The 26567-nt window shown below is 41.5% G+C and overlaps 1 protein-coding gene across 2 annotated transcripts; it reads left to right on the top strand.

The window, feature by feature from the left end:
* epdr1 (ependymin related 1) lies at positions 1–26222 on the top strand. Of its 2 annotated transcripts, none has more exons than XM_041190071.1 (3): positions 1–366; positions 22239–22447; positions 25955–26222. In XM_041190071.1, exons 1-3 carry the CDS (start codon positions 80–82, stop codon positions 25993–25995), a joined length of 537 nt encoding a protein of 178 aa, XP_041046005.1. In that variant the 5' UTR covers positions 1–79; the 3' UTR covers positions 25996–26222. The 2 variants fall into 2 exon arrangements, with proteins under 2 accessions (XP_041046005.1, XP_041046004.1); XM_041190070.1 differs by having other exon boundaries at positions 25200–26222.
* The last annotated feature ends 345 nt before the right edge of the window (positions 26223–26567 follow it).

Genomic DNA, 26567 nt, shown 5'->3' with positions numbered 1-26567 from the left:
GCGGCCGGTGACGCGGGTCACGCGGGGCGGCCGTTGGATTGGGAAGCCGGTGGGGGATTTTGGAGGCTAACGGTCGGTGATGGCGGCTGTCGGCACAGGCTCGGGTCCGGGCCCGGGCCCGGGCCCGCTCTCGGTGCGGTTCCTGCCGCTGCTCTGCTGTTGCCTTGCCCCGGTCTTCGGCATCGCCCGGGACTGGGAGCTCTCCCTCCAGCCCAAGCCGTGCCGGGCCCCCGAGCAGTGGGAGGGCAGGGCCGTGGTGTACGAGCACAGCACGGGCAGGAACAGCAGGGTGCTCCTCTCGTACGACGGCCACAACCAGCGGGTCCGAGTGCTGGAGGAGAAGAAAGGACACATCCCCTGCAAAAAGTAGGTGCTGACTCCCTCCCTATTGCGGTTTGCAGGCGCCGCCTCCTCCTCCGGTTTCTATTTCCCTCACCCTCTACCCCCCCCCCCCACCCCCACCCTTTACCCCCCACCCTCTAGCCCCCCCACCCTCTAGCCCCCCCACCCTCTACCCACCCTCTAGCCCCCCCACCCTCTAGCCCCCCCACCCTCTACTCCCCCACCCTCTACTCCCCCACCCTCTACTCCCCCACCCTCTACTCCCCCACCCTCTAACCCCCCACCCTCTAACCCCCCACCCTCTAACCCCCCACCCTCTAACCCCCCACCCTCTAACCCCCCACCCTTTACCCCCCACCCTTTACCCCCCACCCTTTACCCCCCTCACCCTTTACCCCCCTCACCCTCTACCCCCCTCACCCTCTACCCCCCTCACCCTCTACCCCCCCTCACCCTCTACCCCCCTCACCCTCTACCCCCCTCACCCTCTACCCCCCTCACCCTCTACCCCCCTCACCCTCTACCCCCCTCACCCTCTACCCCCCCTCACCCTCTACCCCCCTCACCCTCTACCCCCCTCACCCTCTACCCCCCTCACCCTCTACCCCCCTCACCCTCTATCCCCGACCCCGCAACCTCCAACCTCTACCCCCCACCCTCTACCCCACCCCCCCAGCCCCCACCCTCTACCCCCTACCCCCACACCCCCCGCCCTCTACCCCCACCCTCTACCCCCCCACCCTCTTACCCACACACACACACACACACACACACACACTCTCTCAATAAATATCCTGATATTACAAATCCAGGAAGGCCATTTGCTCCATTTTAGTTCAGCCTCAACTATTTGCTATGAAGGGATGACTCAGATGAGGATAGAGAGAGAGAGAGCCCTATATCTAAGTTTGCTGATGACACAGCAATTTTTTAGGCAGCACAGGAGGAACCATAACATTGGAGATGTTAAGATTAAGTGAATGGCCAAACCTGTGAGCAAATGTGAAGTCATTCACTTTGGACTAAAAACTGATAGAACAGGGTACTTTTGAAATTGTGAATAGTTAGAAATAATGGAAGTATAAAGAAAATTGGGTGGGGTGTCCAGGTACAAAGATCATTAAAATGTCATGAACGGATGCAGGAAATAATCAAGGAGGTTAATGAAATGCTGGCTTTTATATCTGGAGGACAAGGATTCATGGGGGTAGAAGTCTTGTTTCAGCTATACAAAGCCCTGGTTCAAGTACACCTAGAGTTCTAGACACCACACCTTAGAAAGGGTAAAAGCAAAATACTGCGGCTGCTGGAAATCTGAAACAAAAATCATCTTCTAATGAAGAGTCATACAGACTCAAAACATTAACTGTCTTCCTTTGCACAGATGCTGTCAGACCTACTGAGTTTTTCTAGCAATTTTTGGTTTTGCTTTAGAAAGGGAATATTAGCCTTGGAGGGGGTTAATAGAAGTTACCTGGACTTTCAAGGGGTTAAGTTATGAAGAGAGTTCACACAAATAAGGATTTAGAAAGTCAAAGGTGATTTGATCAAAGTTTTCATGATATTAAGGGGAATAGATAAAGAGAAACTGTTTTCACTGATTTAGCTATGCCCCCAAGTCCTATATTTTCCAAAAGAATTGAAGACCTTTTGGGAGATTAATGAGGAAACATTTCTTCATGCAAGATGTGGCAGAAGTTTGGAACTCTCTTCTGTGAATAACAGTTGATGCTGGATCTGTTAATTTTAAAATTGATTTTTGTTAGCCAAAAAGGTGACAGTATATGAAGTTAGGTTGCAGATCACTTCACTGAATGACAGAACAGGCTGAAGGCACTAAATGTTCTATTCCTTTTGCTATGTTCCTGTCCTCCTAGAGTAATCCCGCATTCCCCTTACTGCAGCATCCAATACTTTCTCAAATTATTGTAGATTTTAATTCCTCACCACCCCCCCACACACACACACCCAAAATCCTTGTGAGCCATTCCACACATTGATCACTGCACCGAGAGAGGGGAAAAATTGCTTAAATGGCTATTTTTTATATCAGTGCGAGATGATACATTTTGGTATAAAAGAATGAGGAGCGACAAGACATGCTGAATGATATAATTTTCAAGAGGGTGCAAGAAGAGAGAGAGATCTAGAGATGTTTGTGCGCAAATGTTTAAAAGTGCCAGGACAGTTTAACAAAGCTTTTGTTTAAAAAAAAATATGGAATCCTGAGCCTTACAAGTAGAAGCTATGAGTGCAAAAGTCAGGAAAGTATACTAAACCTACATAGAACACTGATTTGACCCTAGTTGGTGTATTATGTCCAGTTTCAATTTAGGAGGGACATGAAGGCTTTGGAGGGGTTATAAAAGTGATTTACTAGAATGGTTCCATGGATGAGGAATTACAGGTACATGGACAGCTTGAAGAAGCTGGTCTTGTTCTGCATACATCAGAGAAGGCTAAGAGTAGATTTGATAATGGTCAAAATCATGACATGTTTAGATAGACTAAACAAACAAAAACTGTTTACAGTAGCTGAAGAGTCCAAAAGGCACAGATTTAAAGTGTTTGGCCAAAGAACCAGAGACAACATGAGGAAAAATTTTATTACGCAATAAATGGTTAGGATTTTGAATGCACAGCCTGCAAGGGTGGTGGATAAAGAGTCAATAGTAGCCTTCAAATGGAAATTGAATAAATACTTGAAAGAGAAAAAATGCAGGAATATAGGGTGAATGGGACTAACTGGTTTGATCCTTGAAAGTTCGAGTTGAGATTCGACAAGCCAAATAGTTTCCTTCTGTGCTATACTATTGTCTGATTCCAGAAACCTGTGTCCCTTTGTCCTGTTCTCAGTTTTAAAGTAATATCCTGGATTTACCATATCCATTACCTTAACACTCTTGTCCTCCAAGATCTTCACAGAAACCTCTTAAAGCTGAAAAACCCTTGTTTTCCCTGAATTTCCCCTCAACTCATTGCATCAAATAAAATATGTGACCTTCCCTATGCCCTAGTTTATTTTGACATAGAAGAGACTTGGGAACAAAAATGGCTCTCCCTTATAAGACCTGAGGGCTGGCATGATTAGTACATGTTGTGTGGAGGATATTTCTTTGAAGAAACCATACAGCAAGTACTTTGTTACTAAATGCAATGCTGGAGGCTTCCAAAGTTGAGATGATAAAATAGTTTTGTTAAGACCACAGAAACAGTGGATTTACTACTAATCAGTCAAACAACATCCCCTGGTCCTCGCTATAGAAAATATAAGTAACATGCAAGAAATAGCTGTAAGTCAGGTGTTAGAATCATATCTCCCATGACTGAATTTTTGTTTTACAAAATGGAAGGACCTGGAATGATCTGGTCATCTGGATGCTAAACTGGGATTTTTTTTTTTAAAAGGTCATAAGTTAACCTTGGAACTCAAATGACCTATATGGTACTTGAAGGAGTTGTTTGTGTTGAACTGCAAAGCTTCTTACTTAATGAAAAGCTGGCAGACAAAAAAAGGCAGTCACATGGCAGAGGAAAAAAACTTAAGGTTGTGAACCTGCTTGTTTTGAAGGCAGTCTTGGCTGGAAAACAAGCTGAGGAAAGAGGGCTGCCTTGACTGGCTCCCTCTCTCTTCCTTGCCTAAAATTGTGTAGCCAGAGAACCCTCATCTGAGTGTGATTAGTCTGAATTTGGACCTGCAAAGCTTAGACCAGTGGTGAGAACTTTCAGACATCCGCATGGACCAGCTGCCTGCCTTTACACGAGAGAATTCCAGATCGACTGCGTCGAGACCCTGCAGACTTTATCCTTTTTTATAACGCCAATCCCTCAAAGTCCATCTCTGGAGAGAGATTCTACCTGTTTGTCCTTTGTTTGTCTGTGTGTGTGCTGGGGGAATTCTTTAGGAAGAGATAGATAGATATACTTCTGGATTAGAATTGTGTGTTAACCAGTACTTACAACTTGATAAAAGAAGTAGAATTACCTGGAAAAACTCAGCAGGTCTGGCAACATCGGCGGAGAAGAAAAGAGTTGAAGTTTCGAGTCCTCGTGACCCTAAAAGAAGTTTTGTTTTAAAATAAGTTAATCATTGAATTTTTGAAAGTCTGGTCAGAGTATCTTTTCTTCTGGGTACTGGAGGTGTAGGTGCACAGTTGGTCATTTTGATGTGAAAAACATTTAAATTTATGGTAAGCCTGAAGAGTAGTGGGGCTTGATAATTCTCACACTCCTCCCATCCCGGTCGTAACACAGGAAATGGAAGGGAGTGAAGAACTCAAGAAAATTACAGTCACCAGGAAGTGGAGCTGCAGGCTAACAAGTCCCCGGGTCTTGAAGGACTTCACCCTAGGGTCTTAAAAGAAGTGACTAGTGAGAAAATTGATGCATTGGTTTTAATTATCAAAATTCCTGAGATTTGGAGAAGGTTCCATTGGTTTCAAAAATAGCAAATGTAACTCCTTTATTCAAAAAGGGAGGGAGACAGAAAGCAGGAAACTATGGGCCAGTTAGCTTAACATCTGTCTTAGGGAAAATGTTAAGAGCTATTATTAAGGACATTATAGCAGGGCACTTGAAAAAATTCAAGGTAGTCAGATAGAGTCAAGGTGGTTTTGTGAAAGGGAAATCATGTGTAACCAATTTATTGGCATTCTTTGCAGAAGTAACATGTTGCTGTGGATAAAGGGGAACTGGTGGATGTTGTCACGACTCACTGGGGATAGTGCGCTGTAATACCAAGCCCCACTGTTCCCCGAGCCATGACAAATGTGAAAAAGTTTGATCAAACCACCAGATTGTTCCAATTCTACCTAACTTTAATTTAGGTTAACAGAATATGAGCACCAGGTTTGTAAACTAAATAAGTAAATAACTGTTCATTGAACAAACAGTTGTTACCAGTGACAAAAGAAAGAAATATGACCTGCTAATTACTAACACTATGACTTAAACTCTACCCCCTTCTTAAATCCCTATACACACATACAAGACACATAAGACACAAAAACATGGATTTTAAGGGTGGGATAAAATAGTTCAATAGCACCAATTCCGGAGTACAGGATTCGATGGGTTGATTTTTCATCCATGTCTTCTAAATTCCTTGCAATCCTTTGTTGATGACACGAGGTGGTCTTCCAGCACTTTCAGTATTTAGTTCACTGGTTGAGTACTTGCCTTTCAATGTCTCTAACAATGATTTTCCCCTTTGCCTCTTGACAGGGGTTTTCAGAGAGAGCAAGTTAAAGAGATATGAGAAGAAAAAGCCAGCTAGCTGCTATTGTGGAATTACTGGAATCTTCCACACACGGGAGAGAGAGGTTTTAGGTCTTGTTCCTTTCAGGCTAGCTGTTCAGCTGCACTGCCCTTGCACAAAAAACCTGGTCAGGAGCCAATTAAAATGCTGTTGTCAGGTAGCTCCCTTGGTCCAGGACTCCTTTCTGGCACCATCCTGTCTTTTGTGGCACACTCCGTTCCAGGACTGCAACATTGTATATATCCCTTATCCTGTCCCAGTGGACATGGCTTTCAACCTGCAGCCATTGTAATTTTAATCCACAATCCAACAGAAACTAAAAAGGCATATTCTTTACAAAGCACTGTACATAGATTTCCAGAAAGCATTTGGTAAGGTGTCACATCAAATGCTTGTTTTTTATTCATTCATGAGGTGTGGCATTACTGGCTAGGCCAGCATTTATTGCCCACCCCTAAATGCCCTTGAGAAGGTGGTGGTCGTGAACTGCCTTGTTGAACCGCTTCAGTCCATGTGGTGTAGGTACACCCACAGTGCTGTTAGGGAGGGAGGGAGTTCCAGGATTTTGACCCAGTAACAGCGATATATTTCCAAGTCAGGATGGTGTGTGGCTTGGAGGGGAACTTTCAGATCATGGTGTTCCCATGTGTCTGCTGCCCTTGTCCTTCTGGATGGTAACGGTTGTGGGTTTGGAAGGTGCTGTATAAGGAGCCTTGCAGAAAATAAAAGCTCATGGTGTAGGAGGTGACACATTGGTATGGATAGAAGATTGGCTAGCTAACAGGAAGCAGGTTAGTCCTAAGTGGGTCTTTTTCTGGCTGGCAAGATGGAACAAGTGGTGTGCCACAGGATCAGTTCTGGGGCCTCAACTTTTACAATTTATATAAAAGACTTAGGTGAAAGGACTGAAGATATGGTTGCTAAATTTGCTCATGACATAAAGATAGGTAGGAAATTGTGAAGAGAACATAAAGCTACGAAGGGGTATAGGTTATTTGGGTGGGCAAATCTCTGGCAAATGGAGTATAATGTGGGAAACGTGAAATTGTCCATTTTTGAAGGAAGAATAAAAAAGCATGTTATCTAAATGGTGAAAGATTGCAGAGCTGAGATGCAGAGGGATCTGGGTGTCCTAGTGCATGAATTGCAAAAGATTAGTATGCAGGTGCAGCAAGTAATTAGCAAAGCTAACAGTTTATTGTGAGAGAAATGGAATATAAAAGAGAGGTTATGCTTCAGTTGTAGAGGGCACTGGTGAGACTACATCTGGAATACTGTGTACAGTATTGGTCTCCTTATTTAAGGAAGGATGTAAATGCATTCGAAGCAGTTCAGAGAAGGTTTACTAAACTAATACCAGGAGTGGGTGGGTTGTTTTATGAAGAAAGTTTGGGCAGGCTAGGCTTGTACGCGCTGGAGTAAGTAGCAACTTGATCCAAATCTTTAAGATCCTCAGGGGTATTGACAGGGTGGATGTGGAGAAGATATTCCCTCTTGTGGGAGAATCAAGATCTAGGGGTCACTGTTTAAAAATAAGGGGCCACCCAATTAGGTCAGAGATAAGGAAGACATTTTTTCTGAGGGCAGAGTGTCTTTGGAACTCCCTTCCTCAAAGAGCAGCAGAAGCAGAGTCTTTGAATGTTTTAACGACCGAGGTAGACAGATTCTTGATAAACGATAGGATGAAAGGTTATTGGGGGACAGACCGAGGGTACAGTCAGATCAGCCATGATCCTATTGAATGGCAGAGCAGGCTTGAAGGGCCGAATGGCCTACTCCTGCGTCTAACTCGTATGTTCCTCCCTGATTATCAAGATTAAAATGTCTGCTTGCACCCCAGTTTGCTGCCAGACAGTGTTTAAATGCATGCTTCCACGTTGAATGGCCTTTCATTGTAGCAACAGGATTTCCACCGGTGAGGTTTAGCTACGGGGTATGTATTTTTTTTTTAATTCATTCATGGTATGTGGGCGTCACTGGCTGGCCCAGCATTTTTATTGACCTTAGGAAGGTGGTGGTGAGCTGCCTTCTTGAACTGCTGCAGCCTATGTGGTGGCGGTACACCCTCAGAGCTGTTGGGGAGGGACTTACAGGATTTTGACCCTGCTCTGTGAGGCAAGGGAGGAGATTGCAGGAGAGTATTCTATCACGCTCCTGACTTGTGCCTTATGGATGATGGACAGGCTTTGGGGAGTCAGGAGATGACTTACTCACACACTATTCCGAGCCTCTGACCTGCTGTTGTAGCCACGGTATTTATATGGTTAGTCCAGTTCATTTTCTGGTTAATGGAAAGCCCCCAGGATAGTGGGAGATTCAGTGATGCTAATGCCATTGAATGTCAAGGGCTAATGGTTAGATTCTCTCTTGTTGGAGATGGTCATTGCCTGGCACTTGCATGGCACGAATATTACTTGCCACTTGTCAGCCGCAGCCTGGATATTGTCCAGGTCTTGCTGTATTTGGATATGGATTGCTTCAGTATCTGAGGAGTCACGAATGGTGTTGAGCATTATGCAATTATCAGCGAACATCCCCACTTGTGACCTTATGATGGAAGGAAGATATCGATGAAGCAGCTGAAGATGGTTGGGCTGAGGACACTACCCTGAGGAACCCCTGCAGTGATGTCCTGGAGCTGAGATGATTGACCTCCAGCAACCACAACCATCTTCCTTTGTGCTGGGTATGACGCCACCCAGCAGAGATTTTCATCTGATTCCCATTGACTTAGTTTTGCTAGGGCTCCTTGATGCCATATTTGGTCAAATGCTGCCTTGATGTTGAGGGCAGTCACTCTCACCACCTATCTGGAGTTCAGCTCTTTTGTCCATTTTTGAACCAAAACCTAGAGTATATTCAGATTTTAGGAAAGACTTCCCAATTAATTTAGTACTATTAACAAAAAAAAATGACCAGTGATGGTGCCAAATAATTTGTGGCTAAAACTTTGAGGATCAATGGCAGGGACATTGGGAGGAGGATAAAATAAAAGAATTGCCATTTGCTGCATGTAGAAAAAAGGGGAAACATTTCACGGTTTATTCCTGGACCTCTGCTTCATAATCCCATTTGGTTTCTTAAAATTCCACGGCATAAATGACATTTTCTACCAAAAAAGAAATCACCTCACACTTAATTATGCTGAATTTTATTTGGCATTTAGCCATATACTGTGCAAGCCTTTTACATTTTACAGTATTTTAGTATAGTCCTTTTATTATTAGTTGCTCCCCAAATTTCAACACCATACACCTGATTCATGATTCCAAATCATTTATGTACATGGTCAACGACATTGATACTAGTGCAGGTCCTTGTATTACACCACTTCCTACTTCCTGCCATTTTTACCCCTATTTTTTTGTTTCACAGCGGAATAGAGTGCAAGGTGGCTATCTACCCCTTGACTCCTTACACCATATGGCACCTTTGTTGAAAATCCATGGGTAACGTCCCCCCCCCAACCATCAAGGGGGGATGTGCGGGAGCGGGTGGGCAGCCTTCTGGTCGGGGGGGTGCTGCCATTTTACGTGGGTGGGCCAATTAAGGCCTGCCAAGCATGACGTCCGCCAGGAAGGGGTGGGGGGTGGTGTGTGGGGAGAGAATTCCCTCAGCTGGGAGTTTGCTCTTTCGTGCATTAGAAAGAGCACACACAACTACCTGAGGCATAGTGCTGCCTTGGGGAGATTGGATCCAATTGAAAACTTCAAACAAAGGTGAATTTTAAAAAATTTCCCTGCCTTGTCCCCTCATGTGATGACACTGTCACATGAGTTGGGACATGTCCATAACTTTTATTGAAACACTTCATAAAAATTTAAATACCCTCATAAAACTTCATCCCGAATGGATGAGGTTTCATATTTTTTCCAAAGTCCGTCTGGGCTCCCAGCCTGCCTGCCAACTTTAAGGTTGGACAGACAGGTTCATTAATCATCTTAATTAGTTTTTTAACGGCCTTAATAGGCCGTTGAATGTTCAGCCGCGCGCCCACCGAACTGAAAATCTAAATGACGCAGGGTGACGTCAGGATGCATGCCCGACGTATCCCTGCATCATTTTACATGTTGGCAAGCAGGCCCCGCCCCCTGCTCGCCGACTGGAAGATGCTGCCCCATGTTTACCAAATCCACAGCATTACCTTTGTCTACTCTTTGAATTCTTTGGAAGAAGTCCTAATAGATTTGATTAAGCATGACCTTCCTATTAGAAATTCTTGCTGATTATTTTTATTATACTTTTCCACTGAGTTAACTGGTGTGTGGTTCCTTCAATTATTTGTAACTCCCCTTATGAAGGTAGGAGTTAAATCTGCTCACCAATCCTCTGACACTATTGCTTTTCCTGTTGATTATTTTTATACAAATATACTAGTACTTCTGCTATTATTTCCTCAGTTTATTTGGTGCTGCAGTCCATCTTGTCCTGGGAGTTTGTCCTCAGGTTTGCCTAGTTTATCTTGTATCTCCTTTCCTTTTACCTGGTTGCCGTATCTTTCTTGACATCTTCTGTTATCATTTCTACTTTAGTAGCTCTTCAGATGCATAGAAAATATAAGTCTTTCTACCATTTCAGTTTCATAATGAAATGGAAGGGATATTGATTAGGATATTAGCCTGTCTACATCTGGCATACTTTTACAAATCTTCGACACGATTGGCCATACTCCTAATTTAATGGTGTCAGCAATTTCTAAATCCAGATTTTTATGCATATGGTAAATAAATGGTGTAACCGGAAGGCCCTTGGTAGAAAAATATAGTTAACTGGGCATAAAAATAAAATGCAAAAAAAGTAAATTTATTGATCTTCATTTTAGAAGGTCCAATGCAAATTGTCGCCAGTTGAGTATTTAAGATCTGGAGCCAACCAGAGAGCAGGCTTATACTAGACCTGGTATTGAGATGGGATTAATTGATTACCTCATAGCGAAGGTTCCCTGAAGTGGCAGAGATCATAATATGGTTGAATTTTACATTCTGTTTGAGGGAGAGAAGACTGTCTAAGGCTGGTATTTTAAACTTAAATAAGAGCAATTATGAGGGCATGAAAGCAGAGCTAGCTAGAGTGAACTAGCAAAGTAGGTTAAGGGATAGGTCAATAGAGATGGTGGCAGACATTACTGGGATCTTTCAGAATACACAGAATGGATATATTTCAGCAAAGAAAAATTCCAAGGGGAGGACCCAACATCCATGCTTCACTTAAAAAAAAAAGTTAGTATCAAACTTAAAGCAAAAGCATATAATTATGCAAAGATGGGCAGCAGGTCAGAAGTTTGGACAGAATGCAAAAAACAGCAAAGAATGACTCAAAGATTGATAAGGAGGGAAGAATCAGAATATGAAAGAAAGCTAGCTAGAAATATAAGGACAGATATTTTTAAAATATCTATAGAAACTATAATTAACAAAGTGAGCATTGGTCCTATAGAAAGTGAGTCTGGGAATTAATAAGGGAAAAGGAAGAGATGGCAGATGAACTGAACAGGTATTTTGCATCAGTCTTCACTATAGAGGATACAAGTAACATTCTAGAAATGGCTACAAATCAGGAAATAGGAAAGAGGAACTCAAAAAAAAAATACAATCAACAGGGAAGTGGTACTGAACAAATTGTTGGAACTGTGGGCTGATAGGTCCCAGGGTCCTGATGGACTTCACCCTAGGGTCTTAAAAGAAGTGGCTAGTGAGATGGTTGATGCGTTTGTTTTAATTTCTGAAAATTCCCTAGATTCTGGGCAGATTCCATTAGATTGGAAAATAGCAAATGTAACTCCTTTATTCATAAAGGGAGAGAAGCAAAAAACAGGAAATTACAGGCCAGTTAGCTTAACATCTGTCTTAGGGAAAATGTTAGCTATTATTAAAGACGTTATAGCAGGGCACTTGGGAAAAATTCAAGATAATCAGGCAGAGTCAACGTGGTTTTGTGAAAGAGAAATCATGTTTGACCAATTGATTGGAGTTCTTTGAAAAAGTAACGTGCTGTGGATAAAGGGAAACCGTTGATGTACCGTACTTAGAATTCCAGAAAACATTTGATTAGGTGCCACGTCAAATGTTACTGCAAAAAATAAAGGCTCATCATGTAGGGGGTAACATATTGGCATGGATAGAAGATTGGCTAGCTAACTGAAAACAGAGGGTAGCCATAAATAGGTCTTTTTCTGGTTGGCAAGATGCAACATATGAATTAGGAGCAGGAGTATGTCACTTAGTCCCTCGAGCCTGCTCTGCCATTCAATCAGATCATGGCTGATCTGATTTTAACCTCAACTCCGCTTCCCTGCCTACCCCCAATAACCTTTGACATCCTTATTAAGAATCTATCTCCGTCTAGAAACTATAATTTGGGACAGCATTCATTGTCATATGAACAAATGTGGGTTAAATAAGAGAGCCAGCATGGATTTCTTAAGGGAATATCATGTTTAACTAACTTGCTGGAGCTTTTTGAAGAGGTAACAGAGAGGGTTGATGAGGCAAATGCTGATGTGCATGGACTTCCAAAGGCATTTGATACTTGCTGCAAAACAGACTTTAGAAAAATTCTAGCTCATGGAATAAAAAGGACAGTAGCAACATGGATACAGAACTAGCTGAGTGACAGGAAATAAAGTAATGGTTAATGGATGTTTTTTGGGTTGGAGGAAGGGTTGTAGTGGAGTTCCCCAGGGATTGATACTGGGGCCCTCACTTTTTTCCTGATCTAAATTAATGATCTAGACTTGGTGTACAGGGAGCAATTTCAAAATTTGCAGATGATACAAAACTTGGAAGCATTGTAAACTGAGAGGACGGCAGTGTAGAACTTAAAAGGGACACAGACAAGTTGTTGAGATGGGCAGATAGGTGGCAGATGAAGTTCAATGTGGAGAAACGTGATAGATTTTAGTAGGAAGAACATGGAAAAACAGTGTAAAATAAAGAAAGGGTACTACTCTAATGGAGGCGCAGGAGCTGAGGGTGTATATATGCATAAGGATGTGAAAGGATATCAGTGGTAGGTGGAAATGTGGATTTAAAGTTACAATCAGATCAGCCATGATCTTATTGAATGGTGGACCGGGCTCGAAGGGCCGAGTGGCCGATTCCTGCTCCTAATTCGTATGTTTGCATGAACCCACTTAACTTGATACAGTTATATCAACAATAAGATGGTACCTGATTTCTGTACATGGTTTCAGCCATTTATGTATAATGACTGAATTGAAAATGCCAATATTATGCAAGACTTTAGACAATGATTTTTAATTGCATAGAAAATTCGAAGTTTAATTAGCTGAAATATGTTTTGTCTTAAGTTTATCATTAATGTTCAGTTTCAAAGTCTGCATCTGGTTATATATGTAAATAGAAATTTACTATACAAAATATGAAACTAATGCCTGTTTATCAGCTGCAATTAATTGGCTGTGTGGGAATTTAAAATACTTCTACATGCCTTTCTGTTTATGAACCCACCCCCACACTTAAATAAAGCACTACTTGATATTTGAGCTGACCACAGGTTACAAGACAATCACCCAGGTTTCACCCATTAATCTTATCCATCTGTTTTTCCATCAGTCTTTGTTTTGTCTGTTTTTCATATTTAGAATTCTCTCACCCGTTTGTTTCATACTTCCATCTCCTTCTAACAGTTCAGCACCGGCCTCTGTAACCTGGTTATGGAATGTCCAAATATTCTTGACAAAAAATAGAATCAAATAAAATCAATTTGGGTTTTATGGTAATTCGTACTAGAGCAAAAGTGTGCCTTTTAGTCTAACGTATGTGTATTGACTGTCTTTCAAACAAACAGCTTGTGCTATTGATCAGAATGAAGCCAAAACATATTAGGAAGATCAAATATGAATAGGACACCAGATTTGTAACCCTTAATGTGATGAAACTCAGATAAAATTACAAGATCTAGAAATTGGAGCAAAAGTAATAGCAAGCTCGCGATGTATCCTATTAATGTATGAAGAGAAACAGCAATTTGTGCCAATAGAGATACACCACGAGTTGTGAATCTCCACAAATTGTTGGGTGAAATGCACCTTCCACCAGCAAAACAGGAGCTCGCTGGTGAACCCCACAAGTTTCAAAAAAATTTCTAGATTTGCACTGTAAATATGAATGAATTTTGTCGCAGACCTTTAGGATTGGTGTTGTAAGGACTCTAAAAATGACACTATGATCCTGTCATGAAACTGAACCTTGGAGGCCCAGAAAGAAAATAATGAAACTGGTGTCTTAACTCTGCAGGTAGTAATTTGCTCTTAGAGACTTTTTAAATTTTAATTATACATTTTTCTCCTTACCTTCCTTTTTGTCTCTCTTTATCCCCTCTGAATCAATGTTCCCTTCAAAATTTGGGTATAGTGTGTTGCCAGTTTTTTTTTTCTGTGCATGGTCCCTTTGAATTTTGTTTTGTGCAACCATGTATATGCATTATTTATCAAGGAACAAGGCCTGCATGGTACCTGAAAGGCTGCTGTGCAGCCTCTCTCTCCCCTGCAGCTTAGCGGGAACATTGCTCTCGATCCAATCTGTTTTTCCCCTCTGTCTTACTTCCTGTATCTAACTTGATTCTAATTCACTACTTTCTTTCCTGTTGTTCGCTCTTTTCATAACTAAATTTAATTTGATATCTGCCCTTTGTACAGCTAAACATCAAAGTAGAAGCATTTTTGTTAGCTTAGTTTACATCTTTACTCTTTGAACTGCACTAAAGCAACTCCAGACCGTTACTCATACCTTTTTGCTACTTGGTGGCAGCAGCCTAGTGCAAAAGGGCCTAAGACATACTTTTCGAGCTTTCAGTATCTCCTCCTTCCATTGTGATTTCTCATACCCTTGCAGTCTCTTGTGCAGACCACTTATGTTGCTGTTGCTGGAATAAGTATTTTATTACCAGGCAAGTAGACACAAGACACGTTTGCATGAACAGTGTTTACTACGCTGCTAAGATGAAAGCACATTTTGCAAAGATGTTTGTAATGATCATATCTGTTTATGGAATTATAATTAATTAATATGCCTCTTAAGATGAGATTTTCAAATTTAAACAATGTGGTCAAGGATATACTCAAATAAGTCCTTGCATTGTTTTTTATTATTTGGAGGCACTGACTTGGATGCAGCTATTTATGCCTTTTAGGGTGCTTCTAATTAGATTCCTCTTGATCATGGTCGCAAACAATTATAAATTATTTACCACAGGGAGATATTGCAAGGTTGTATAACCAAGATTTATTTATATATTGTAGACATCAAAGTTTGTAATTGTTTTAAATCGGAATCAGTGTGATAATTTTTCACTGTTATTGGATAGTAGCACTAGAAGCTATTCCAGATCGTTTTGAGTGGGGGAGGCCACTTACCAAAGGGTTGTGATTAAAAATATCCTTTTTGTTTCCTACCTGTCAGCTAAAGACTTTGCACTGATTCACATCAAAGACGAACACCACGCTTATTTTTGTCCCGTTTTTAGCAGTATGGGGTAATCTAAAATTGCAGTGACCTTTTTCCTCTGCAATGGAAAATTCTCAACAGTGACAATGTTATATTTTTGTACCAATATTATTTTAAGTCATGCCCTTCTGAATACTGTTTTGCCCTTGATAGATAGATAGATAGATAGATATATACGCCCTTGTCAGTCACAGCATCGCTGAAGGCTTATTTGACAAAAGACACTCATTGTTAAATAAGCAAATATGTTTGGGGAGGCTTTGTTTATAAATGATTGGAGCAACATCTTGCTTCTAGAGACATATGTCTCTAATGGCTGAAAATATCCAGTCTAGGCAGAGTAATTGAATTGCCGAGCAGCCTTGTATCAAACAGCAATTTACATTTATCTAGCTTCTTTATTATAGGAAAATATCCCAAGATGCTTTGCAGGAGCATAATGAGGCAAAATTGGAGCAGGAGTAGGCCATTCAGCCCTTGAGCCTGCTTCTGTCATTCAACCAGATCGTGGCTGATCTTCTACCTCAACGCCATTTTCCTGCACTATCCCCAAATCCCTTGACATCTATTGATCACCCTTTTCCATTGTTGCCCCCCATTCACCCATTAGCTCACGGACCTACATTAGCTTCCAATTCAACAACACCGATTTTAAAAGTATTATCCTTCCTTCTCTTTTTTTCTCTCTCTCACACACACACTCTCTCTCACACACACACACACACAATAAATAATCAGGTTTCCTGATACTATTAGTAATTAAGCCACCTTTCAAACAGTACTGATACTGAACAGGCCAATGTTTTCAGATAGAACAGGGCTCTTGAGAAATATAAGACAAAAAAGATGGATATGATCTGGCATCTTGTTACCATTCTAATCTAAAACCCAGTTGATCAGTTAGAAAGCCTTCATCTGGCCTAAATATTGTTTAATGCATGCATGACATCGGAGTTAGGTTTAATCCTGCTCTCCCTCTGTCCACACAGGCATTTTCCATTGCAAAGCATTCACTAAATCATTAGAATTGGAAACCCCACCAAAGAAGAAGCTATTGACTATTGATTAAAAGCTTGTTTAAAGAAGTAGGTTTTAAGCAGGGCCTTAAAGGAGAAGGGAGGAATGGAGAGAGTTAGGGAGGAATTAGAACATTGGGCCAAGATGGCTATGAAGACATGGATGCCAGTGGTTGGGTGAAGGGAATGATGCATAATAAATAGATGCAGAAGTAAACCATGTGGCCTCTTGAGTCTGCTATGCCATTCAACACGACCATGGCTGATTCTCAGCCTCAAATCCACTTTCTTACCCGCTCCCCAAATCCCTTGATTCTCTGGGAGACCCAAAATCTGTCTATCCCAGCCTTAAATATGCTCACCGATAGAGCATCCAGGACTCTCTGGTGTAGGGAATTCCAAGACTTACAATCCTCAATTTAGGACTGAGATGAAGAGAATTTTTTTCATTACTGACTCTCTATACTGAGATTGTGGCCTAGTGTGTAAGTAGACCTGGGTAGTAGGTTTTAATGTAACTTGACATTGTTAGATTAACTTCATGTTAAATTCATTCTAATAAGCTAACAAGGTCAAAATGCAGTTTTGTGCTAACAATGAGATAAGCCATTTTGAGCTCCCTTACTTTGATAACCCTCAATTAATTTGATTGATTATTATATAATCAGGAACTAGCCAGAAACAGATGATTGCCAAAGTAGTCTACGTCAACTAAGTCATAATTGAAGAAATAGTAATTAATCAAGTAGTTATGTTAAGGCTGGTTTTAAAAGCGGCTGTAAGATTTCTGCTTTGGATGAGTATAAAATCAGATATTTTGTGCTAAGCTCAGTGTAAGCCTTGACCAAAATGGACAATAGACAATTGTGCAAAGTGAAATAACCAAAAACATTGAGAAAGAAATATTGTCCCTTTGAAAGGATAATGCATGTAGGTAGTCAAACTGCAATTTGAACAAACGAATAATTAAATTAGCCAATTATGAAATTACACAGACATGGTCTGAGATAAAGTATTGATAATTTAGGGGGATAAAAGTAAAGGCTATGAACAACATCTTTGCTAGCTCCTGAGGCAGAATTTGAAGAATTGCTGCCAATGAAGGAACTGGAGGACAACCTACGACTGCAATGACCTGATCATTTGAAGCTGTAAGGTCTATTTTTCGTTTTAAAATAAACTTTCTCTTCTAATTTGCTACTCGAGTCCATCTTCGCCTTACAGTTATGTCTTGTTTGAACCAGGACATTTATTGGATTTTATTGGATTAATTTAAAGCCAGATAATTGCATAATTAAGAATTAAGTTAAATTAAAATACTCTATATAAAAAAAATTCAAGTGTTGTAGATTTCTCAGCAAGGGGAAACAGCCTTTCAGTGTCTACCCTGTCAGGGCCCTTCAGAATCTTTTACCTGTCATTGAGATCACTTCTCAAACTTCTAAACTCCAAAGAGTATAGGACCAATTTCCTCAGAGCTTCATCCCACAGGCAGTCTAGTAGACATTCACTGTACTGCCTTCCTTAAACACGGAAACCAAAACAGTGCACACTTTCTCCAGGGAAATTCCTGTGCAATAGTAGCAAAACTCCCTTATTCATGTACCCCAATTCCCTTGCAATAAAGATCTGCATGCCATTTATCATCTAAATTGCTTACTGTGCCTCCATGCTAACTTTCTGTTTTCCTTGTAGGAATACAATCAAATATTCCTATTCTTCTACCAAAGTGGATAACCTTACATTTCCCCACATTATACTCCATCTGCCACCCTGTTGTTGAATCATTTAACTTGTCTATATCTTTTTGCAGCCTCTTTAAGTCCTCACAGCCACCTAGCTTTGTATTGTCAGCAAACTTGGATATGTTACCCTTAGTCTCTTCACCTAAGTCATTAACGTAGATTTGAAATGGATGAGGTCTCAACACTGATCTTTGCGGCACTCCATTAGTTACTGCCTGCCAACTCGAAAAAGCATTGGCACTGGGGCTATATATGCACAAATCAATGAAGGTGGCAGGGCAGGTCGAGAAAGCAGTTAGTAAAGCTTACAAGATCCTGGGCTTTATAAGTAGGGCATAGAGTACAGAAACAAGGAAGATATGCGAAGTTTGTATGAAACAATGACTCTGCCTCAACTGGGGTATTGTGCCCAGTCTGGGCACAATCATTAGAAAGAGTGCAGAAAAGATACACAAGAATGGTTTCAGGATGAGAAACTTCAGTTACATGGGTAAATTGGAGAAGTTAGGGCTGACCTCCTTAGAGAAGACAATATTAAGAAGGGGTTTGGTAGAGGTGTCCAAAATCATAAGAGGCCCAGACAGAGCAGAGAGAGAGAAAATGTTCCCATTAGTGGCTGGAGAACCAGAAGAAGAAACAGTGACATGAGGAAAAAGATTTTACACAGCACGTGGTTAGAATCTGGAATGCACTGCCTGAGAGTGGTGAAGACAGATTTATTCCTGACTTTTGAAAGAGAATTGGACATTTATCTAAAGATAAGACATTTGTAGGCTTACAGGGAAAGATGGGTGAGTGGGACTAGGTAAGTTGCTCTTGCAGAGAGCTGGAACGGATACGATGGGTCAAATGGCCTCTTGTGCTGTGACCAATGATTCAAACCCTAGTCTATGCTTCCTGCCTGGTAACCATTCCTCCATCTATGCAAATATATTGCCCCAATTCTGTAATCCTTTGTGTATTAACTTCTTATCAAACAAACACCATTTCCCTTTCATAAAATCATGTTTACTCTCTCTGATCTAAGAGGGCAGAGTTGGAACTTTGGAGTTTTTGGGAGGATTTTGGGGTTAGAGAAGGATACAGAGACAGAAGTGGGACCACAGAAGTACAAAAGCAAAGCACTGCACTTGCTGGAAATCTGAAATAAAAGAAAAACTTGGAAGAGCTCAGCAGGTCAGCAGCATCTATGGAGAAAAACAAAAGTCATCTTTCAGGTCGAGTGAGCTTTTTATCAGAAGTGAAGAAAGATAGAAATGTAAGAGTTTTTAAGCCAATAGAAAGGTTGGGGTTGGTGGCAGGAAGAACAAAAAAGAAGCTCTGTGATATGATGGAGGGCAGAAAGGATTAAATAACAACAATATTTCATGAGGCAACAGCCAAAGAATGGTAATGGTGTCACAACTGACTGGGATAGTATGCTGCAATATCAAGCCCCACTGTTCCCAGAACTGCGACAAATGTGAAAAAGTTTGAGCAATCTACCTAATTGTTTAATTTAGGTTAACAGAATACGAGCATCAGATTTGTAAACTTAATAGGTAGCTGTTTATTGAACAAACTGTTGTAACCAAATATGAATTGCTAATTTCTAACACTAACTTTTACAGTACCCCCTTCTTAAATCCCTATACATACAAGACACATAAGGCACACAAAAACATGGATTTTAAGGGTGGAAAAAAACAGTTCAATAGCACCAATTCCGGAGTACAAGATTTGATGGGTTGATTTTGATCGATGTCTTCCCAAATTCCTTTCAGTTCTTTGTTGATGACACAAGGTGGTTTTCCAGCACCTTGTCTTTAGTTCACTGGTTGAGCACTTGCCTTTTAATGTCTCTAACAGTGATTTTCCCCTTTGCCTCTTGACAGGGGTTTCCTGAGAGAGGGTAGGTTATAGAGTTATGAGGAGAAAAAGTCAGCTAGCTATTATTGTAGAATTACTGGAATTTTACACAGAAGAGAGAGAGGTTTTAGCTCTTTTGCCTTTCAGGTCAGGAGCTGTTCTCCTGCACTGTTCTCACCAACCCTGATCACCTGGTCAGGAGCCAATTAAAACATTGTTGCCAGGCAGTTTCCCATTAGACCAGACTCTTCCTCCGGCACCATCCTGTCTTTCATGACACACTCTGTTCCAGGACAACAACATTGTATATATATCCCTCACTGTTCCAGTAGACATGTCTTTCAAACTGCAGCCATTGTAATTTTAGTCCACAGTCCAGCACAAATAAAAAGATATGTTCTTTACAATGGGTTTAGTAAAGAAACGAAGGTTGCACCCAAATGCGGTGTGAATTGTTACATGGAGGGATGCAACATGAAGGGATAATCACAGAATTGTTACAGCTCAGAAGGAGGCAATTCAGACCATCATGTTTGCACCGGCTCTCCAAACAAGCACCTTAAATCTGTGCCCTCTGGTCCTGGACCCTTCCACCAATGAGAACATTGTGTACGCTCTCCAGGCCCTTCATGATTTTGAATACTTCTATCTAATCTCCTCCCAGCTTTCTTTTCTCCAAGGAAAGGAGTCCCAACTTCTCCAATCTATCTTAAAAACTGAAGTTTCCTATTCGTGCAATTATTCACGTAAACCTCTTTGCGCATTTTTCAATGCCTTTACATCTTTCCTAAAATGAGATGCCCAGACCTTTTATGCAGTACTCCAGCTGAGATCTCGTACTCTGTCCCTGATTATAAAGCCTTGGTACTATATGCTTTTTTAACCACACTCAACCTATCTTGCCACCTTAAAAGACTTATGCATATATGCACCCAGGTCCCTCTGCTCCTGCACCCCCTTTAGAGTCATACCCTTTATACTATCTCTCCATGTTCTTCCTACCAAAATGTATCACCTCATGTTTCTCCACATTGAACTTCATCTGCCACCTATCCGCCCATTCCACCAACTTGGCTATGTCCTTTTGAAGTTCTACACTGTCCTCCTTGCAGTTTACAATGCTTCCAAGTTTTGTATCATCTGCAAATTTTGAAATTGTTCCCTGTACACCAAGTCTAGATCATTAAACTCCACTACAAATCCTCCTCCAGCCCGAAAAACATCCATTAACCATTACTCTGTTTTCTGTCATTCAGCCAGTTTTGTATCCATGTTGCTACTGCTCCTTTTATTCCATGAGCTATAACTTCTCTATAGTCTGTTGTGCAGCACTGTATCAAATTTCTTTGGAAGTCCATGTACACCACATCAGCATTTCCCGCATCAACCCTCTCTGTTACCTCTTCAAAAAACTCCAAGTTAGTTAAGCATGATTTTCCCTTAAGAGATCCATGCTGCTCTCATGATTGAACTCTCATTTGTCCATGTGACGAAGAATGCTGTCCCAAATTACAGTTTCTAGAAGTAGATAGATTCTTGATAAGCAAGGATGTGAAAGCTTACAGGGAGTAGGTAGGAAAGTGGAGTTGAGGTTCTGATTGAATGGCAGAGCAGGCTGGAGGGGCTGAGTGAGCTACTCCTGCTCCTAATTCGTATGTTTGTAAGTTTCCCCACTACTGAAGTTAAACTGACTGTTCTGTAGTGAAGAAAGAAACAAGACAAGACCAACACAACAAAACAGTGAGAGAAAAAAAACACAGAGCAAGATGACGGCAGAGGCTATGATCTGAAGTTGTTGAACTCCATGTTGAGCCCAGAAGGTTATAAAGTGCCGAGTCAAAAGATATGGTGCTGTTCCTTGAGCTTGCGTTGAGTTTCACCGGAACACTGTAGCAGGCCATGGGCTGAAAGGTCAACACGGGAACAAGTACCACAGCACCACAGAAATATTTGAACACAAGGGAAAGAATTTTTAAATCTAGGTGATGGTGAACCAGGAATGAATCTAGGTCAATGAGCACAGGGGTGATGAGTGAAAAGGGACATGGTGTGGTTAAAACGCAGATAGCAAAATTTAGGATGAGCTTAAATTATTGGTGAGTGGGAAAAGGAGACAGGTCGGGGAGCATTGGGATAATCAAGTCTGGCATAGAAATGCATATTTGAATATTTGAGTAATGGATGGGCTGAGACAGGAAGGAATTTTATGACGGACATGTCAGTCTTTGTGATTAGGAGATTATGGAATGGAAGCTCAGTTCAGGGTCAAGTAAAATGCTGAGGTTGTGAGCAGTCTGATTCAGCCTGAGAATGTAGCCAGGAGTGAGATGGCATTGGTAACAGGGGACCAGATGTTGTGGTAGCAGCTAAAGATAATGATTTATATTAACTGGAGGAAGTTGCACATTATCCAGGCCTATATGTCAGACTGACAAAACAGAGGCAGTGGAGGGGCTGAGTAAAGTAAGAGTTATGTTTAAGGTGGTATATAGATGAAAATTCTTTTTTTTACTAAGTTACAGAGATCTGGTTATATTATATTCCATTCTTTCGTTCCTTCTAGATTTTATGAATACATTTATCTATTTAAAAATCCAGTCCTTTTCAAGATTGAGCAAGTGACAAAGCATTGCTCCAAACTACCCCTCATTCAGCCATGGGATCCATATGACATCCCTGACAACTCTACCTATGAAGATGAGTACAACATTGGTGGACCAGGAGATCAGATTAAGGTCCAAGAATGGTCAGATCGAAAACCTGCTCGTAAATGTAAGTAGCATACATTTTGTACAGTTGCAATAAAATGTTATGACTCAATCTGATTTATACAGTGCAGAAGTATGAAGGGCACTTAGTTTTAGGGTATGGTAGCAAAGTGGTAATGTTACATTTAATCTGGAGTCATGCGTTCAAATCTCTCACAGCAGCTGGGGAGTTTAATTTCAATTAATTAAATCAATCTGGAGTAAAATGTGAGTAACGGTTACCATGTAACTGCTGGATTGTCATAAAAACCCATCTTGTTCACTAATGCCCTTTAGGAAGGGAAAACTGCCATCCTTACTTGGCCTGGTATTTGTGACTTTAGATCTAGAGAAATGTGGTTGACTCTTGGCCCAGCAAGCCATTCAGTTGTATGCAAGATAGTGGCTCACCACCATTTTCTCAAAGGCAATTAAAAATGGGCAACAAATGTTGGTTTACTAGCGATGCACACATTCTGGAAATTAATTTTTTAAAAAGTTGCTGAGCTATGGATTTCTCCAGTCACAATACAATTTTGTTTTACAAGTAGGAACCGGGTTAACACCTTATCATTTAACACCAACAAAAACGAAGGCATACAAAGTGGCAAAAACTAGTAGTAGGCCAGAGGATTGGGAATTTTTTAGGAACCAGCACCGGAAGATTAAAAAGCTAATAAAGAGGGAGGAAATTGATTATGAAAGAAAATTGGCAAGGAATATACAAACAAACATCAAGAGCTTCTATGGGTTCATAAAAAGAGCGTGGCTAAAGTGAGCGTGAGTCCCTTGGAGGATTCGGATGGAGAATTGATAACCGGGAAACGGTGGATAGCATAAACCAATCTTGCATCAGTCTTCACAGTGGAGGACACTATATAAACATCCCAAAGGTATCAGATAAGCAAGGAGCTAATGGGAGAAAAGATCTTGTAACAGTCTCTATCACGAGGGACAAAGTATGTGACAAACTAATGGAACTAAAGGCAGACAAGCCGCCAGGACCTGATGGCCTGCATCCAAAAGGTTTAAAGGAAGTAGCTGCAGAGATAGTGAAGGCATTGGTCGAAATATTCCAGAACTCACTGGATTGCTGCAGGAATTCCTCAGAATAGTGTCCTAGGCTGAACCATCTTCAGCTGCTTCATCAATGATCTTCCTTCCGTCATAAGGCCAGAAGTGGGGATGTTCGCTGATGATTGTGCAACGTTCAGCACCATTCACGACTCAGATGCTGAAGCAGCACATGTCCGAATGCAGTAAGACCTGGACAACGTTCAGGTTTGGGCTGATAAGTGGCTAGTAACCTTCACGCCACAAGTGCTAAGCAATTTCCATCTCCCAACAAGGCAGAATCTAACCATCTCCCCGTGACATTCAATGGTATTAACATCACTGAATGCCCCACTATCAACATATGGGGGTGTTACCATTGACCAGAAACTGAACTGGACCAGCCATATAAATACTGTGGCTACAAGAGCAAGTCAGAAGCAGGGAATTCTACAGTGAGTAACTCACCACCTGACTTCTCAAAGCCTGTCCACTATCTAAAGGCACAAGTCAGGAGTGTGATGGAATACTCCCCACTTTCCTGGATGAGTGCAGCTCACACAACACTCAAGCCTGATACCATCCAGGGCAAAGTAGCCTGCTTGATTGGCATCACATCTACCACCTTAAATATTCACTCCCTCCACCACCGACTTGCATCGAGAGCAGTGTGTATCACTACAAGATGCGCTGCAGTAACTCGCCAAGGCTCCTTCGACAGCACCTTCCAAACCCATGACTGCTACCATCTAGAAGGACAAGGCCATGCAGATGCATGGGAACACCAACACTTGAAAGTTCCCCTCCAAGCCACTCAGCATCCTGACTTGGAAATTTATTGTTCCTTCACTATTGCTGGGTCAAAATCCTGGAACTCCCTCCCTAACAGCACTCGGTGACTATCAACACTGTGGGTGTACCTACACCACATCGACTGCCGCAGTTCAAGAAAGCAGCTCACAATCTGGGGGCAGTTAGGAATGGGCAACAAATGCTGGCCTAGCTGGTGATGCCCACATCACATGAACAAATAAATAAAAGTTTGTATTCCCTATTTCCTACCTCAATTCTTCATTATTCCTCTATCATCAAATTCCCTTGCTGCTTTCCCTGGCTTCAATTGCTCTGGTGAAGCCCACAGCCTCCCTCTGCTTTCTGATATTCTCCAAATCTATTGGGGTACTTGTCACTGGCTTGTTACAAGCAGCAGCCCTAACTGCCTCATCCTCCCTTTTTGCTGATCTCCCGCTGCTCATCCCTTGAACTCTGATGGTGGATCAAGAACAAGACCCTTGTCATTGTGACCTTATTGTGGAAGATTGCATGGCCTTCTCAAAGAGATGATTCCAGCTTGCCCTTTAGTCAACTCTCCCTGCATAATGGGTACCACCAGCCCCAACCCACTAGTTACAAACTACGACCCTTATCACCAAATCTCAACTTGGTCTCTCTTCCCCAACTCCTTTGGCACCTTCTCCTTTCAGCACCTCACCTCTGTCAATGTACCTCTGCCAGCAGAGCAGGACCAAATACTTTACCAATAAATTTTTAGGAGCTCCAAATTACCATTACTGAAACAGTGCAAAGTAACATCCAGTATTTTAATCCTATTTATAATTTCATGATTGCTGTGTTATCCTCAAATTTCAATTTTTAATGGGCAAATTGAGTAATCTTTCTCCACCCTGGGAACATTTTCATATTTATTTCTGCTTTTTTCACAGTTGAAAGATGGGTTGGAGTCTACACAGTTAAGGATTGTTATCCAGTGCAAGAGACATACACGAAAAGCTATAACGTAACAACATCCACACGGTTTTTTGATCTGCAGCTGGGGATCAGTGACCCATCTGTGTTCACCCCACCCAGCACCTGTCAGGTAGCCAGCTCAGAAGAGAAGAGCAGCGACTGCTAACTGTAGGTGCTGGCTTAGGGAACACAACATTGGTTATCAAGTGCACCTGCCACTAACAACCTTTTCTCTTTTTTAAGAGTTGTCACCTCTTTTTGGTGTCTCAGGAAGCTTTCAGTTCACTTCCCTCTGTGGGAGTTGGAGTTCCTCCATATGTCTGCTGATTGATGTGTTGCTTCCAAGGAAAAAAAAGTTTCTGCCTGCAGCTTCTGTCGTTTGTGTGTAAACATGCCTTAGTGATTAGCATGGCTAAATCTATCTTAATTATCTGCCACATAATAACAGCACTGCTGCAGACTTCTACAAGTTACTAAATATAGTTGTCTCTTTATATCCTTTTAATTTTTTGGGCAAGCATTAATCCCAAGGAAAAGTAACCGGTTACAAATAGCCCTAAAATAAAAGCAAAATACTGCAGAGGTTGGAGATCTGAAATAAAAACAGTCAGAAAATGTCAGCAGGTCTATTAGCATCTGGGCGAGAGAAAGAGTTTGTTTCATATCCAATATAACTCCGAAGAAGATTCATATTGTACTCAAAACATTAACTCTGTTACTCTCTCCACAGATGGTGCCAGAACTGCTGATGCTTTCCAGCACTTTGTGTAAATTGTCCTATCTACTTATTCACAGATGAATGAATGTCAATATATATTGCCTGAGGTGGTCTTGTAGCATTTGGGTGTATTACAAGCACTGTTTTAGTACATTTAGAAAGTATTGCTGGAATAAGGCATTTTTTAAAAGCTTTTTAATCTTGCACTCATCAGGGCAATCTCACAAATACCAATGTCAGGGGAAGCAACAATTTTATACTGTATGACAAGAGTGGTAGAGGCATTGCCATAGAGTATGCACCAGTTAATGGTGACTGACAGTTAACTGCTAAACCTTGTTTGAAATTTTAAACCAGGCAGGTTGGCTGATCAGTCAAGTTATTGCCCAGAGGAATGACCAGCGAACGCCTCTCTCTTATTTTGTTTAGCTGAAACAGGTGCAATGTGTATGCATGTTCTTTCTGTCTGCAAAGAACAGGATCCTGTGCATTAATATGCGTAGCTTTCAGTACAAGCAAGTGCACTACACTATGAGCCAGACTGACTATCCTAAATTGGTTGTCAGTGTAATTTTTCGCACAGTGAGGATTACTTAGCAAATGTTGTCCAGTCACAGAATCACAT

This window comes from Carcharodon carcharias, chromosome 6 (assembly GCF_017639515.1).
Source record: "Carcharodon carcharias isolate sCarCar2 chromosome 6, sCarCar2.pri, whole genome shotgun sequence".
NCBI classification, from domain to species: Eukaryota; Metazoa; Chordata; class Chondrichthyes; order Lamniformes; family Lamnidae; genus Carcharodon; species Carcharodon carcharias.
The sequence above is the reverse complement of the archived record's forward strand: the minus strand, read 5'-3'. Positions and strand labels throughout refer to the sequence as shown.